Source organism: Saccostrea echinata, unplaced genomic scaffold (genome assembly GCF_033153115.1).
Source record: "Saccostrea echinata isolate AGI-Se365-2 ecotype Australia unplaced genomic scaffold, CSIRO_AGI_Sech_v1 ptg000054l, whole genome shotgun sequence".
NCBI classification, from domain to species: domain Eukaryota; kingdom Metazoa; phylum Mollusca; class Bivalvia; order Ostreida; family Ostreidae; genus Saccostrea; species Saccostrea echinata.
Window position 1 is genome coordinate 53,494,794 of NW_026889803.1, and position 18,124 is coordinate 53,512,917.

General features: G+C 33.6%; 1 protein-coding gene across 1 annotated transcript; it reads left to right on the forward strand.

Annotated features, from left to right (window-relative positions):
- Positions 1-2,975: 2,975 nt before the first annotated feature.
- LOC133172217 (transmembrane protein 272-like) lies at positions 2,976-12,371 on the forward strand. The gene is made up of 5 exons (XM_061307067.1): positions 2,976-3,195; positions 5,873-5,983; positions 6,620-6,679; positions 11,590-11,811; positions 11,919-12,371. Exons 1-5 carry the CDS (start codon positions 3,147-3,149, stop codon positions 12,113-12,115), a joined length of 639 nt encoding a protein of 212 aa, XP_061163051.1. The 5' UTR covers positions 2,976-3,146; the 3' UTR covers positions 12,116-12,371.
- The last annotated feature ends 5,753 nt before the right edge of the window (positions 12,372-18,124 follow it).

An 18,124-nucleotide genomic window follows, 5' to 3' on the forward strand; every position in this document is an offset into this window, starting at 1 on the left:
CAAATTGAATTTTTCCGAGCCCAGTTACATGTAAAAGAGCGTGTAAAAATAAAAATGAAATATGAATGGGCTACTGAAAGGTAAGGGGAGGTGTGGGAACCAAGCTTTTATAGAAACATTTCTTAAACCCCAGTCGTCCCAAGGGGGAAAATCAATATTTGAAACCTTATTGAACATCTATAGGACAAATTAACCCAGTCAAATTCCAAAAAATGAATATAGGTACAATAACAAAATATAAGAGAAGTTCAGGAAAACTTTTTTTGTAGAAAAACGTCGCTTTTTGACCCCTAATCGACTTTCCTCCCGCTCCGCTTAGGGTGTAAAATTGAAATTCCAAATCCTTATTGCACATCTGCAGGACAACACTCTCAATCATAATCCAAAATATAAATAGGCTGCTGCAAAAAATACCAGAGGAGTTCAGGGAACCGAGTTTTTTTTTGTGGTAGAAAAACATCGCTTTTTGACCATCCATCCCTCCAGGTGAAAATGAAAATTCCGAAACCTTATTGCATATCTACAAGCCACTACTAATCAAAATCCAAAACATGAATGGGCTTTCAAGGAACCATGATTCTGTACAAAAACATCGCTTTTTGATCTTAATTGTCACCATGATGAAAATGAATCTTTTTACATATGCAGAGGGCACCACCGAATCATATTTCAAAAGATGAGTTAGCTAGCTAGATGCTGTGGTACTTTGAGGAAGAAGATGTGTGACAGAAGGACGGACAGTCGGACCTGGATAACATTTATAACAATAATATACTCGAACTTTCTCCAGAAAGAATGGGTATAACAAACGTGTACAGGGGTACTTCTCCTGGAAAAAGTCGTTAGGACCTAATTAAGCTAAAGGAGGGGGAGAAATGAATGCAGATAGAGATCAAACATCTAAAGAAAGAGCAGAGACAATTCTGTTCATCTAAAGGTATTCTTCAACTATTGTTTGTAAACAAGACAAACTAGTTCAGAGACTCTGGTATAGTACATTCCTAAACGTCTAAAATAACTTGAAAGAGGTTTCAATAATTTATGGATGACATCTTATTTTAATTTTATTTGATCGCTGATCACGGCATGCTACTGTACATTGTACACAATAACGCAATATTCGTTTCAATACTCTGTTCTTTATAATGGGATAGTCGCCCGCGTGGCGCAGTGGTTAGAGCGTCTGCTCTAGAGTCGCAAAGTAAGGAGCTGATCCTTACGTCGCGGGTTCGAATCCTCTGCGAGACGCGGAGACCGGTCCTTAAGATGAGATCGCATAAACCGAGGTCCCGTGTCGCAGTAGGTGTTGGCACATAAAAGATCCTTCACGGATCAATGGCCCGAAGTGCCAAGTATGGGTGCAAATTTGCTGACCTCCACCGGCAAGTGGTGGCGTCTCCATATGAGTGAAAAATTCTCTCACAAACAAACATAATGGGAAACACACACACACACACACACATATATATTATAATATATATATATATATATATATATATATATATATATATATATATATATATATACAATTACTTCAACAGCTAGAGGAATATAACTTGCCCAAATTAAAATATATGTGCAGCACTGACTGAAAAGATTTTTAAAGTTAGGTATTTTCAAATTGATCGTGAAATTGAAAAACAGTTACATACACATTTTTTTCAAGATCATGATTAAATCAAAAGACATTTTTTATACACAGCTGCATAAAATTTTGGATCATTTTAATAGTACTTAAATTGTCAGCAATATGTAATAATCATTTCACCTCATCCTCTTATAAATACCCGAAGATCTATTCTACTATGTGACCCCTTATGTCTATCCCCAAAAATGATGCATGTAAAATTATAATAAAATAATTAATATACCACGGTGTTCTATCAAACTTTCCTGTGGAAAAAATAACTACAGTTATTGACTACTTTGTGAGAGGATTTTCTTGGAATCCTATAATGTATTTAATGAAAAAGAATTTAGTCTAGACAATAAAATTGGCTTACAAACACGGTGTGTTAATCACGTCTTAAAACCGTGTCCATACATTCATAATTTAAAAAAATTAATCTTCCATTTTTGCTCTAGACCGTCGGTTAAGAATTAGAACCTTGGGAGGTCTCTGTACAATTTTTAAAGAAAAATGTATCCTGTACATGAATAATTCCTCTCTCTGTGTGTGAATCGTTTCTAAATCAGAAATAAATATTCTAAGCGTAAGTGATTAAAATTCCAAATCTGGTGTTTTCTGGGGTATAGTGTTTTTTTTTTTTAAATCCAATTAAGATGGTATTTTTATAGTATTTTCGCTACTATACGTCAATACACGCTTGTATTGAAGCGTTTTGTAGAAGAGAGAAAATTTACAGAAGTCTAATAATTTTGTCCTGGTTACGATTCGTTTTGTATACGGGAATTACGAGATATTGATCACCTTAATATTGTTAACTTCACATTTTACATTCAGTCAGACCAGATTAATTTATCAGAGCTCGCTGACAAAGATTTTCCCATATTTATATAAAAGTTTAACAAAATTTCGCTTTTAAAGTTCTTAAACAGGAGTAACGTAGCTTTTGAACACGTATACCATTCGTCAAATCAGAACAGAGAAATTCCTTTCTTGACCTGATTTCTATATCTAGGTCAATTTCCAACAGACGAAGACTATTTCGATTCATATACTTCTCAAAGCACTCTGTCATTTATTAATTATATATATATCTAGGATGTTACTGTTTGCACCATATATTCATGGATTAAACTTTATTCTACGATCTCGTGTTATGCTAAAATTAGATGTAAAATTCCCGTTCAATAAATAGAGCACATTGGGTACGCAGGTGTAATTTGGTCGATATTATATGGTTTAAATTCCAGAGCATCTGAGCGGGAGTTTAAAATTGAGAGCAAAAAAAAGTACGTACACACGTTATATTGGCCATTCAAGTATTAATCATTCACCCGCGACGACCCAATAATAATAAAGGTGTTCTCCAGCAAGGGATTTTGAAATCACAATCATTTGGCACAATACTTGGATACCGTGTGATATAAAACGTTCGAAATCAGTGGACAATAATTAGTTGATATTTGACTATTCATTTCTGTTAGTAAGTGGATTTCATTTTGAAAATAAAATCTGAAACATGTCCGAGAAAGATGCCAAGCTCGAAAGTGCACCTACATATACAGGGGGTAAGTATTTTTTCTCTAAAAAATCCACTTTTTTCTTAATTTATGGGTCATTTAAAAATAAGGAAAAGGAAGTTTTCAATCAAATCTATATCAAATTTAATCGAGTTTTGTGAAGGAATGATGTGTGTGATGAGGGAGGGTGTGTGTGTAAGAGAGAGAGAGGGGGAGAGATCTCTCTCTCCACTTTTAACATTCTACTTGTATTAGAACATTTAATTTTATTTAGAAAAGGAACAAATTTCATCAGGTAAGTTTGTTCTTAGTTCTGCAGCTGTCAAACACAGTGCCTGACTTAGATAACATCTACTTGTACATGTACTGATTTTCTTTATTTCTGACAGATCGATGTAGCCTGTTTATGTTATTTTTTGCACTTAATTCACGGAGTCATAAATCACACGTTTACGAACATGCCTAGAAAATTTGTATGCATACATTTTGACTCTTATCACGTGAAGCTTGCATTCTTTTGTTACATTCTTGAAAGCTATTTTTTTTTCTTTTTAAATTGTTATCTAGGTGATATTATTTGCGCATTATTGACGAATATGTGAAAAGGGGTGAAAATAACGAACAGTGTTCGATATCATAAAAAAAACTTCAAACAATGCAAATATGTGAACAGGGCATAAACACGGACCCCTGGAAATTCCAGATATGGAATCAGGTGCCTAGGGGGAGCAAGCATCCCCCGTCGATCGGTCAGACCCGCCGTGAACCCTATGTATTGATCAAGTAGACAGAGCATTCCATAGTCAAATTTAGTATAAAAACAAGATGTGCTTGTGAAACACTGATGCCCTCGTATGGCAGCTTATGGCGAAGATTAAAGTTTCTCAAATGCAAGTCGAAGTCCAAGGTAAAGAGATGAAAAATGTTGTTGCCAAAAGAAAGGACTTATGTTAATGAATATACCTGGTAAATATGAAAGCCCAAGCACCAACCGTTCCAAAGTCATGTTTAAAGTTAATGTTGTCTAAAAGTGGGTCAAACTCCAAGGTCAAGGTCGAAGGGTCAAAATTAATGGTACGCAGAGGAAGACTTTGTCATAAGAAATACACATGCAAAATATAAAAGCCCTAAGCACCAACTGTTCAAAAGTTATGGCCAAGGTTAAAGTTTTTCAAAAGTAGGTCAAACTCGAAGGTCAAAGTCAAAAGGAATATAACTGTGAAATTTGAAAGCCCAGGTACTAACTGTTCAAAAGTTATGGCAAAAGTTAAGGATTTTTAAAAGTGGGTCAAACTCTAAGGCCAAGGTCAAAAGATCTAAAATATTTACACCCATGGAAATGTCTTGTCACATTGAATACACATGTGAAATATGAAAGCCCTAACACCAACTGTTCAAAAGTTATGGCCAAGGTTAAAGTTGGGTAATTTTTTGCAAAAGTGGGTCAAACTCCAAAGTCAAGAGGTCAAATATGTTCGTACCCAAAGGAAGGTCTTGTCACAAGAATACACTTGTGAAATATGAAAGCCATCGCTTCAACCAATCAAAAGTTATGGGTAAGGACTAACAGACAAACGGACGGACAGAGCAAAAACTATATACCCGAATCTACGATTATGGGGACATAATAAATGCCTAACAATTGGTATGAAACAAGTCAGCCAAAATACGACCCAGTATGTATGAGAAATAACTGGGGTAATAAAAAGATAATAAATAAAAAGAGTGTGGTCACTAGCATAAAAGACAATGCCCTTTGCAGAAGTAATAGATGTCCTTTGTATAATATATGGAAGTATAGCCAATTAAGACACAATTATTTTCAAGTAGTTCTACAAATCTACAAAGAAAATATATAGCCATGAAATGTGAATGCTGTGACACCGCCTAAGATGAAAATCATCTTTCAGCACATCGTGGTAACCCCCTCTCTTTCCTCCCCCTTATTCATTTAATTTAGTGAACTTTTTCTATTAGTTGTAACTTTACATCTAAAGTTAAGGATCACACTTTAGATCTTGTATGGAATGTCGATGTCATTTAAACTTTGACTAAAATAGAGACAAGCATTTTTGTCATGGCTTTGCAAAAATATGTGTATTATTAAATCAACACTGAGCTACCTGACCGTTACTATTACACTTTCAATAAGGAAACATTTTACCAGACTTTTCAAAGACTGTAAATGTCCTTCGGCCCGTGTATTAGTATTCAAGTGCTGGCTTTATGGAAAACCATTTAAGCTTTATTGGAAAATTTAAAGTTCTGTAGAGAACACAAAGAATATTACTTGCTCTTTACAAATATTGATACAGAGACCATTTATAGTATGGAAATAAACATCAAGTGTTTAATGTGTACGTTATAAATTTGGTGTCCGAGAAAAAAAAAATGAAGAAACTGAAAGGATCATAGAAGATTGGGCATTTTGATGACTCGCTTACAGTACGCTTTGATTTAATCCCAGATAAAATAGCTAATTTCAAATTTAACAAAAATAGAGATTTTCATATTAGAAACAGGAAAATCTTAGTGGTAGATCTACATTTAGAAAATCTCTTTTTCTACGTATTTCCTCACAGTATCAATATATATATTTTAATTTTTAAAACTACGATAAAAGTAAAATTGGAAATTTTACGAGTTTTAAAATCCCTGTTTATGACAAACCTCCCCTTTTGATTGATGGATTAAAATAAGAAGCATATTGTTATTATATTTGCAGAAGAACCCCCTTCATATGACTCTATTTTTGGGAAAATCAAACAAGCCAAGGAGACGTCAGACGGCAATGTGAGCTTCGCCAAGGCGGCGGCAGGAATACTATGTGCGTCAGGTGAGCTAATAATAGAAGACGGTTGTCAGGTGAGCTAATAATAGAGGGTTGTCAGGTGAGCTAATACTCTATTTTTGGGAAAATCAAACAAGCCAAGGAGACGTCAGACGGCAATGTGAGCTTCGCCAAGGCGGCGGCAGGGATACTATGTTCGTCAGGTGAGCTAATAATAGAAGACGGTTGTCAGGTGAGCTAACAATAGAGGGTTGTCAGGTGAGCTAATAATAGCGAGTTCTACAAAGACATCGAAAACAAAAAGTACCTCATAGTGATATTATGACTGTATTTCATAGATATACAAATGCATTTATTTTTGTAGAGAAATAAAAAAAAATCGCTAAAATAAATCAATTAAAAGGTTCCTTTTTAAATGAGTGAAAGAATTAAATATTTTCATTTTATACGAAATACGTGTCAAATGAGACATGTCATTACCATAAGTTAAAACACTACTTGATGAATGTTAATCAGACTGTAATGAATTTACTCTGTATATATATCACATCTAAAACAAATTTTGTAAGTAAAATGGTATACAAGAATTTTTTGCCTCGTAAAATACCATCATCAAAATTAAAGAAAAATGAGTTCATAGGTCTAATTTTTCACATAATAATTTGTGGTTATATTTTGCAGTGGGCTGTACGGTGTGTCTGGGGGTTACGATGGCCATCCCCATAGCAAGTATCGTCATTGGTAGGTATATTCAGGTACTTACATTGGTGGGTATGTTTAAGTACTTACATGGTAAGTATATTTAAGTACTTGCGTATACAATCACATAACTTTTCCCTGTCATCACTTAATTTTATGCAAGTATTGACTGTTATGTGGTCAATACGGTGATTTGATTAATTAGACACAGACAAAATGACATTGTTAATAGGGAGAAAAATCCATCTACAACACTTTATAAAGTCAATAACATATAGCCTTTTGATATGTTCAAAAACAGCACACCATGAATTGATGGATTTAAGATCATGACCTACATGTAAAATTGGTGTAATTCTTCAGAACTGTTGGGTCAGAATCAACCTGTCTACCCTTTAAGTACTTTTAGACAGGAGACATACATGTATCGTCTTTAAATGAAATTAACACCCTTCCAGGAGGATAATTTATGGATACAATAGGGTGGGTTCATTTAAAATCTGTTCCTATTGAACCACTGAGACGGAATAGTGGTGCTTTTTTTTTACTGTGGAGATTCATGTTCACAGGGTGGACACCACCAAATATATGCAGATTTATCTTTATATGAAAGCATCTTCATTTAGTATACATTTAAGTTCCTTTGAATCAAAAATATTATTGTTGTTTTACAGTTTTTAGAAAAAAAAAAAGAATTAAAAAAAAAACAGTCTATAGATTCAAATTTAAAAAAATCAATTATGTTGCGGCATCACACAGTCTTTGCCATGAATTGAACCAACAACCTTTGCTATACGGTGATGCTTGAAAATTAATTTGACCAATATCTTTCTGCTCTTTAGACTCCAAGGTCAAGAATTCAAAAATGTTGGTACCCAAGAAAGGTCTTGTCACAAGGAATATGCATGTGAAATATGAAAGCCCTAACCATTCAGAAAATATGGCCAAGATTTTTAGTTTTTCAAAAGTAGATCTAAGTCATACATCAAGCTCATGAGGTAAAAATATTGGTATCAAAGGAAATTTCTTTTCATACGGAATGCATAAGTGAAATATGAAAGCCTTTGCACCAACCAATCAAAAGTTATAGGGAAGGTTAAAGTTTTTACTTAACTTAAAAGTCAAGGGCAGGAGGTAAAAAATGTTGGTACAAAGGAAGGTCTTGTCACAAGGAATAAATATCTGATATATGAAAGCCCTAGAACCAATGGTTCAAAACTTATGACCAAGGTTGAAGTTATTCAAAAGTACATCAAACTCGAAGGTCAAGAGCAAAAGGTCAAAAATGTTGGTACACAAAGAAAGGTCTTGTCACAAGAAAAAAAAAACGCATGTGAAATAAAAAAGCTTTAGAACCAAGCATTCAAAAGTTATGGCCAAGGTTATAGTTTGGTAAAATTTTGCAAAATAAAAAAGACACACGGACGGTAGACCAAATACTATTTGCCCCAAAATCTTCAATTACGGGAGCATAGTTTCTCCACAAATGCCCCAATAGTACACTGCACAAAGTTTAATGTTCGGTACAAATAAGTATGACTGACATTGGTCCTACTTTCGTCAAATAGAAAACTTTCAGATAATTTGTCTTTTAATATATTCTTCTGTAAAACTATAAAAAAGGGTCACAAGTTACACTAGATGTATTGAATTTTGCTTTTGCTGACACATTGGTTTGTTTGAAAATAAAAATACTTCAATTTAAGGTGCCCAATTATTTTTAAACTACTAATTAATAGCGATTCTCTGTAATCTCTTAAACTTCTTTGCCACGCATGGTCACCGATTTTGATGAAACTTTGTCCATTATTACAACTTGACACCAGAAACATATATCGCATAAAATTTTAGAATTTATCTCTAAGTAAGTGGTAACCATGGGTACATTTGGAATACATTTTAGATGCTGAAAAATGCTGAAAAATGCTCGATATTTACTAATGATAGGTGTTACATAATCAAACTCAATCAACAACCTAAGAAAAACAGTAAAAATATTTGACCTTAAGTAATTAGGTATTGGCAATATTATTCTAAAAAAAAACTTTCATGGTTGCCATGGTAACACAGTGTAACCATGCAAAATCTGTTGCTAAGATTGGGTTAATTCTACTATCTTGAAGAAAAACAATGAAATTCATGAATGTCATATATACATCCTTTGGACTTTGCAACACCCACAACATAAAAAAATGGGATTAATTGTTACTTTGCAGTGTAACCATGGAAACAACGTACCAGTTGTTTAATGTGATACTTTTATGCTGCCTTAGGAATTAACTTACCCTTTAATCAAGAAACTTATTATTTGATTCTCCTTGAATATCTGGCAGAACTAAAGTTGAATATCATATATTGATAAGTTTGTTGAAAAATACAATACTGTTGCTATGGTTACCAAGAAGCGAAAATGTTCCATTTTGTTAATTTTATATCAATATTAAACCCTATGTGCCAGCTTTTTGCATCCAGTTACAGACTGGGTGATAGTCAAAATTGAAAGTCGGGTTAGTTGTTCATAAATATCAATCATAAAAGTTTTGGGAATCTACATACAAGGGTACGTATCCAAGGAAACAGAATATTTTTCAGATTTTTATGCATATTTTTCTGGCTAATTTCCATAGCAACACTTTATTTAAAGAATTGAATTTGAATTTTTTGAAATGTGAAAATTATTGTCACACCAATTAACGGCTTTAAAAATTGATCATCAGATATATAGAAATACGCTTTCTAAAAAGATAGGATAAGACTGAAACACGAAGAGAGTAAATTTAAAATCCCTTCGTGGTATTAAACCCATGGCATCCATTGCCAACCTATAAGAAATATCATATTTTGTCCTTGGTATATATTACAAATATTACAATTTGCTTGCATTTCAACCTATAATTGTTTTTATTCTTAAGTGTAAGACCTTTTAAAATTAAATTTCAAAATTATTACTTTTGTATACTTTGTTTCCATAGTAACGTATGTAACAGTTGATTTATCAAACATGTCTATCATGCATTTAAGACATCAGGCCTTCAACTTTCAAAAACATTGCCACTTGTTTGTTTTGCTGCAAACGTTAACTGTGGGACTCTGAAAATGTTGAAAAATGCCATTTTTCAAAATTTAGGACATGTTGCTATGGTAACCATGACACATAGCTACCAATTTTTGCCTGATTTGAGTTTATGGTATCAAAGACTCTTATCATAGAGAGTTTGGAGAATTCTGAGACTATGCGTGCCACAGCTCATATACAAAAGTTCAAGTCATTACAGAGAATGACTCTTAATTATGTTTCCTTGGAAAGCGGCCTACATATACTTCCTTTGAAAAAATCCTTTTCCTAAACATGCTTATTGGCAGGTGTAGTTGGCTCAGTGATAAACAAGCAGTGGGGAAAAAACCGTCAACACTAAAACAGGTTATGTTCTTACAAATGGACTATAAAGTTAAGGATGGTGCGATCTTTTCTATTTCAGAAAATTATGATCTATCACCATCATTCATTAGCTGTGTAAAAGTTTCTCACTTTTCAAAAATTACACGCTCAAGTTCGCCCTTGTTCCAAAGAAAAGGAAATTTGAACAAATTTTGATAGGAATTAAATTCCACTTGAACCTTTTGCAAAGATGAACTTACAAGACTTCTCATTGTCAATGTAATAATGCGATTGAATTTGTTCAAACAGTGGTCCCTGAGAGAACATGAATCAAAGTACTCAGAAGTACAGAGAGCCGGGCTTATTTAAAGAGCAGTGACCAGTACCGTTTTACATGAAACATACATGAAATAACTGCTGTATAAGAAGTTCAGAAATATTATTGTGCGATAAACTATCAAATGCATTTAAAAAGTTTTTCAAAACACAAGAAAAGCAGAATTTAATCATCTCTTTATAACACTGACAGGTATAACCTCAGTGTCAGGATATCGCATTACGTTACCCACATTTGATTTAATTAACTGGTACAACATTCTCCGGATTATTTGTCCGATATTTTTGATTTGCAATTCGCAATACTATTGTCATCTGTGATTATTTTTTCTTTTCTTTTTTTTTAATTTTAATTTTATATGATATATTTGATTGTGTGTCGCACGTGGCCTGTGTGTACATATATGGCAACAGAGGCTACGTTCACTCTCACACATGTATTAGCTTCATTAAAAGCTTGTCTGACCTGAGAAAACTATGTTTCTGTTATTTGAAAAGTTTAACCCAGCGTCATCATCATGAATTATTTGAGAACGGGAACTGATCGTATTTTAAAAGCGTTATGTTTATATTGGGTCGTTGGGTTACCATCCGGTGATTAATCCGCGCAGATAGCGATCCCGTAAGCCGAACCGTAGCTTACGCTATGGAGCCCGGCTAAAAAAGCTTCAAAGTTTGGCACATATATGGAACACCTTTCCAAGTCTTTTTCTAATGAACATAAAGTCTGAAAATTTCTGAATAAGTACTATCTAATTCTGTCTGCAATAGCACTTATTATCTAGCTCTGTTTGCCATAACAATTACTGTCTAGCTGTGTGTGCCATAATAATAACAGTCTAGTTCTGTGTACCATTACAATTAGTGTCTAGCTCTGTGTGCCATTCTTATAAGTACTGTATAGCTCTGTGTGGCATAATTTTCGAGCAACTCCTAGTTTCTCTTTCTTAGTGTATGTTTTGTCAAACTTTGAAAAAAAAAAGCTTAAAGCTGCATATAGTGCGTAGAAAATAATCACCGCAGATCATTTACATGGGCTCTGCTTTCACCTTTTTTACCTTAAAAAATTCGATCCAATCCCCCTTCCAGTATCCACTCTGGCCTTAGTTACAGAAATTCAGCTGATCAGTGTGAAAATTTACAATGAACGTCAAGTTAAAATTACGCTTTGTTATGTGTGAATTTTTTCTTATGATATTAGTAATTACAAAACGTTGATTGTTTGTTTTATTTACAGGTGCTTTGTACCTGGATGACTGCCCTATAGAGAAGTACATTCCCATCTATCTGGTCGTTGCCGGTGTTTTCGGGTTGTGCCAAAATCTCTTTGGAATGATCCAGTCAATTTGTTGCAAAAGGAGCCCAGAGGAAGAACAGGAAGAGCAAGGGGCGGGGGCCAAATTAGGGTCCTGTATCAACTCCCTTTTCGGATGCTTCATGTTTGCCTGGTTTATTGCTGGTAAGCAATATTTTGCTTGAAACATCACAAGATTTTTACACATTTTAATCATCATGTCTAAGTCTTTTTTATTTCATTGAGTGACAAGATTGTTTTATTTTTTACAGGAAATGTTTGGGTCTACAGTAACTACGATGAAGTACAAACTACAAACTCTGCCTTAGCCAATTATTGTCACGCAACTCCCTACTACTTCGCGTTTTGGACAATCACGGTGGCCTACATCATGGTCGGGCTCGCTATTCTGGTCTCCTGTTGCTGTTGTATAGCTTGTTGCGTTTGTGCCAAAAAGTCAGACTCATAAGCATATAAATTTATAAATCTTTTATATATGTTTAGGTTAAAAGGCTCTAAACTATAGACGGTTGGCGGGACTATTTCTTCAGTACACGGGATAGGTTTAACACATTTTGGATAAAAGATCATTGCCAAAACCCAAATCTGATTATGATGATTTAAATTATGAAATTTTATCAATAAAGCATTAATTAAATGTATGAATTTCTTTGTATGGATAATAAAACTATGACAAGCGGAGATTCTTAAGGACATAGGATACTTCACCAAATATATCACTTATAGTAATTTATTAACAATTTGTACAGTCTTCGTTACATGTATTGCTTAATGAATCATCATGTAGCTTTCCTTTCAAGCCATCTTTTTTGTATTCTTCCCAAACATATATTCTTTTGGTTGTATTGAAATTCAATCCAAGAAAAATTTTAAAAAAATAAAATTCCCAAAATTTTCTTCTAGATTTTCTGGATAGTTGTATTTTATGTATTAGTAGTTTATTAAAATTTTTGTTTGACCACATAATAGAAAATCCAGTGTATTTCCTGCGATTAATTTCTATAGAGGAATAAACGAGGATGAAAGAATAATGATGGCTTAAAAAGGAAAATATGTGTTATAGCTATAATAAATCCCTTACAAACTATTTACATTTTTAAAACATTTTTTAGCAATACTGACTAATTATATATGTATACAGAGAGTGAGAGAGAGTGGAGTTTTAGGCATTTTACATCCTAATACAAGTTGCGAACGAATTGTGCGAATCTATTCGGAATATCTGTAAAGGTTTTTACAAAATTGTATTTATAAACTTTATTGACATACACTTTTAATTTGTTTTTATTTTATGAAATTATTATTTTACCTATCTTTATCTATATTAATGTGAATTAAAATTGCTAAGAAATATTTTTAATTGACACATGTACATTCTTCACCTTTGAAAACAATATTTTAATTTGTGGATTTCAGGGTATGATGTCTAGAGACATCTCTACATGTATATTACATATACGTTTTGTGTTGTACTATGTATTTTGGTTGTTGTATAAAATTTACTTTTGTATTGTAGTTGTAGATATTTTATCAAATTCATCTTAATGTTTATCTTCAATTTTTCTACAATAACAATTTTCAAACAAAATAAGCTTTAGGAATATGCTGTAGGAAATTTATCAACAGAAGTGTAAATAAAAGATAAAATTACAAAATTATTTATTAACAATAGTCTGACTGTTACACAATCTGTTGTACTGGAGCAGCGCCTGTTGTGGCTATACAGTCCGATATGGGGACGGCAAGTCCTCTGTCATTTACTGCAGGTGTAGCTAGTGGAGGGTGCGACAGGACTTGACTGGTTACACTGTCACCTGTGGATCCTTTTGTTTTCCTTCTAATCCTCCCTCCTTTTTCTCTGCTTGTTGTTGGGCGCCTGCTGTAAAGATGGAGCGCCACGTTTTACAATCCAGTGTTTTATATAAAAATTCACATAAATATCTATATAAATATGAAAAATCATTCAAATATGGTAACTTTTGAAAATTGACTTGAAGGTAGGCGGCAGAACAATACTATCGTTCGCAGTTTTTTGCGTTGTTAGAATTAAGCATTTTGCTACTAAGTTACTGGTACTGATAAAGGAATCCATGCTTTTTTTTTATTTAATTAATTTGAACTGTGGATTCCTCTTACCTGTATGGTACTAGTACCACTGATCAAGGTGCTAGTGACTTTGTTATCAAAAAATGACAGTCTAAAATCCACGCTAGGAAACAAAGATAACGGTACGATAAACTCTGAAATTAAATTGTGCTTGACAAATTACGATGAAAATAGGAAATATTGCAGGGTTTTATTTTTTCCAAGTACTCAAAGATTTTTATAATCGATACTTGTGTAACGTGTCTGCCTCACACGTATATAATTTTCTTCTGGGTCTAGGGCCCCCTCAGATAACTTGCTGAGGTATTTGATTGTTTGATAGGAACTTATTTACATTTACAATATATATATATATCGGGTGCTTCCCTAGCAAGCAAATAAACAAACTCAATTGAGTCTCGGAGGCCTTACATATATATATATATATATATATATATATATATATATATATATATATATATATATATATATATATATATATATATGCGCGTGGCGCAGTGGTTAGAGCGTTCGCTCTAGAGTCGCGGAGTAAGGAGTTGATCCTTACGTCGCGGGTTCGAATCCCACTGCGAGACGTGGAGACCGGTCCTTCGAATGAGACCGTATAAACCGAGGTCCCGTGTCGCAGTAGGTGCTGGCACGAAAAAGATCCCTCACTGCTCAATGGCCCTAAGTGCCGAAATTTGCAGTTCTCCACCAGCAAGTATTGGCGTCTCCATATGAGTAAAAAATTCTCGAGAGGGACGTTAAACAATAAAAAAAAAAAACAACAAACAGACCTATGAGACATTTGACCATTCCATAGATATCACAGACCTCAGGATGAATATCTACTGGTTTAATGCCAAGGAAGGACCTACCTTTTATATAGGCCCTAATTTCAAGTGCATTGTTTGCTCTTTTTTTCCAGTCATTTTAGTATAATGTAATGAATACGCTATTATATTATACTTTCATGTAAATTAGTTGAATCTGATTCGTCGAGAAACATTTGTTAAAAAACACTATTACCCGCTGAATAATGAAGCCACGCCCTCCAGCGTAGTAACAGTCAACATTTCTTGACGACGGGTGATATTCCAAAAAAATATTGACTGCGCAGAAATTATGCGCGCAAGGTTCACTGTAATTTGTATTTGTATAAAACATTCAGTATAATATAATAAATATATTGCATGTAGTTGAGTGTAACATTGAAAATTTTCAACCCTTGAAAACCATTGTCAAAATCGGCTGCGCCTCGGTTGACAATGGTTTTCTTGGGGTGAAATTTTTCAATTACACTCAACTACATGCAATCTTTATATAATAAAAGCAATGTACACTGTAGCTAAATCAGTGAAATTGTGAACATGAAATTTTCTTCCGTTAAGGTTCAGCGATCAGTCTAACGTGTCAATGTTTTTTATGCAAGTTATTTACACGATTTTCACGCGGCGATGATGAAATGACATTATTTTTTAGAACACTTCTCGTATTAAGGATTAATTGCCCTTCTAATAAACTTCTAGATGTTGTAGCTCAATTAAGAAATTCGTCCATCAAAATATGTTCTAAAGTCGACTTAATACCCATTCATGCGCAGTTCACAAGTGGGGAAAAAAATCAAATTTTCTGTGCAAATGAATATAAAAATTCTTTTAACCTCAACTTTTTTTAATTCGATGTGATGTAGACAGGTCTGCGTTTTAAGATATTCTGTCTTGATAAATTATTGTTTTGTTTATAACTGGCGTGCAAAATTAGTAAATTTCATGCAGGAATTACCAAAAAGGGATTCCAAATATTTGCATATTTACCTGTTTGCACATATACCATACTATTTGTAGATCAAACATGGCAGAAAATTCGGAAGAAAACGCTACAGGTGAATTTATCAAGCTTTTATTTTTCAGTTCTGTTTAACTTTTAAACTTGAATGAAAACAAAATCCTGAAGTAATTATTATTATTTGTTTTTTGTAAACTTAGCAATTTTTTTTAATTTTTTAATTATGGACATAGGTACAAAGATTTTTCTTGAGTCAAACTACATAAAACACACTATAAGGTATTAAAATTCACAGCGAAAAGGCATAAAAAAAGCAAAATTATGCTAATTATAATATTGTTTATAACATAATATTTAACACCGCTTTTGTTTTAAATTCTTTGAAATATTTTAAATTCGACGTCTGTATCCTTTTCTCTGAATGAAAATTATTTCCTCTGTGAAAAGCCCTTCGTCTACGCTTTTTTAACAGTATTTTTACGTAGTCGCTGTGGCCCGAATGGAATGCACGCTTACTTGTTGACAAATCTTTCTTCCTGTCTTATTCCAAAATAAGTCAATTCTTGACAAGGGCAACTTCATTGTTGCTCAATCCAATGCATCAAGAACTAGATGTGTCGTTAACGCCACGAATGCCCCCGCAGGCAGCCAAAATTTCAAATGCAATATTTAGTTTTAAATTTGTATTCAAAGTGACCCGTATTTTCTGGTAAAATACCTGCATATGCAATTTCAAACTTTAACATACATCCCTACAAAAGTTAGAGAGCGGAAACTGAAAATTTCTTATTTTTTCTAAGTTCAAGAGGGATAACTCTGTCAAAAATCATTGGACCACGACCAAATTCGAACTTGACTTGTATTATTTTCTTTAAAAAATACCTGCACATACAATTTCAACCTTATGCATACATCCCTACAATAGTTAGTGGAAACTGAAAATTTCTTTTTTTTTCTAAGTTCAAGAGGGATAACTCGGTCAAAAATCATCAGACTATGACCAAATTCGAACTTGACTTGTATTTTCTTAAAAAATACCTGCACCTGCAATTTCAATCTTATACATACACCCCTACAAAAGTTAGAGAGTGGGAACTGAAAATTTCTTATTTTTTTCTAAGTTCAAGAGCCGTCATGGTAGCTCAGTCGGTAGAGCGCTCGATCCGTGATCGGAAGGCCGTGAGTTCGACTGTAGGCCGCGACTGACCTAAGTCGATAAAAGATAGGTAGCAACTGTTCCTTCGCCAGGCGCTCGGCACTTTGAAGTGAAAGTTGCGGGTCCTTCGGATGAGACCTTAGAAACCGAGGCCCCGTGTCATGGCAGGCGTTGGTACGATAAAGATCCCTCACTGCTCAATGGCCCTGAGTGCCGAGTAAAGGTCTAAATTTGAAGCCTTTCACCGGTATGTGTTGATGTCTCTATATGAGTGAAAAATTCTCGAATGGGACGTAAAACAACATACAAACAATCAATCAATCTAAGTTCAAGAGGGATAAATTTGTCAAAAATCATCGGACCACGACCAAATACAAACTTGACCTGTATTTTTTGGTAAAATACCTGCACATGCAATTTCAACCTTTTACATACATCCCTTCAAAAGTTTCAAATGATTTTCTAAGTTCAAGAGGGATAACTCTGTCAAAAATCATCCGACCATGACCAAATTCGAATTTGACCTGCATATTCCAATGACGTATCCATATGAATGTGTGCAACTGTTGCATAGATAATGAACGGAAAGTGAATGATGTCGGAATGACAGAATGACGGAACAGGGTAACACTATATGCCCCGGGCATTTCATGGCGGGGGCATAAAAATGCCATCAGTATTTGAAAGTCCTAAGCATTCTTAAATTTAGATTGCCTTAAAAATTCTCTCTCTCTCTCTCTCTCTCCTTCAAAATAGGACATCCTGATGGCACAGCTTTTACAAGAAATGAATATCAAAGCAAATGTGTCTCAAGTTTCATTCACTTAATTAGCTAGCATGAGATCATCCATCATCAAATTTTACTAGAACCTGGCACCGTTTATGACAATATTCATATTTTCAAAAATGGTATCCCAGGTAGCACAAAACGTTTTCATAACATTTTATTCCCGTTGTATTGGTGTTATCTGAAAACGTTTTTAATAAAACGTTTATAAAATGTTTTTAAAACGTTTTATTTTGGTTGTAAACACGTTATTAAAAAACGTTCTTAACAATCATTTTAAAAATGTTTTTTATAACATTTTTTTCCTGTTGCAAGGAGGTTTTGAGAAAACATTTAGCATTTAACATTAATTTCTATAATGATAAAATATCGCGCAGCTATAAATTGAATAGCATGATTAAAAAAAAATACTTCGTGTAATAATTATTATAAATTTCATGAAATACAAATGTTAGGAGACAACATGAATACAACATTGTCTTAAAATGTTTGCAAAACATTGTAAAAACGTTACAGAAATACCAACTCCAAGCATAAGAAGTTTTTAATTATTTAGTGCAAGACGATACATGTATATAAATATATAAAACTTTTGTTTTCTTATAAATAGCTCCGAAGTTTGAGTTATGATTGATTTT

Coding starts and splice junctions, on each gene's coding strand:
- LOC133172217 (XM_061307067.1), top strand. CDS start 3,147: ATGTCCGAGAAAGATGCCAAGCTCGAAAGTGCACCTACATATACAGGG. Junction 3,196..5,872: donor TGCACCTACATATACAGGGG/GTAAGTATTTTT, acceptor TTATATTTGCAG/AAGAACCCCCTTCATATGAC. Junction 6,680..11,589: donor CATAGCAAGTATCGTCATTG/GTAGGTATATTC, acceptor TTTTATTTACAG/GTGCTTTGTACCTGGATGAC.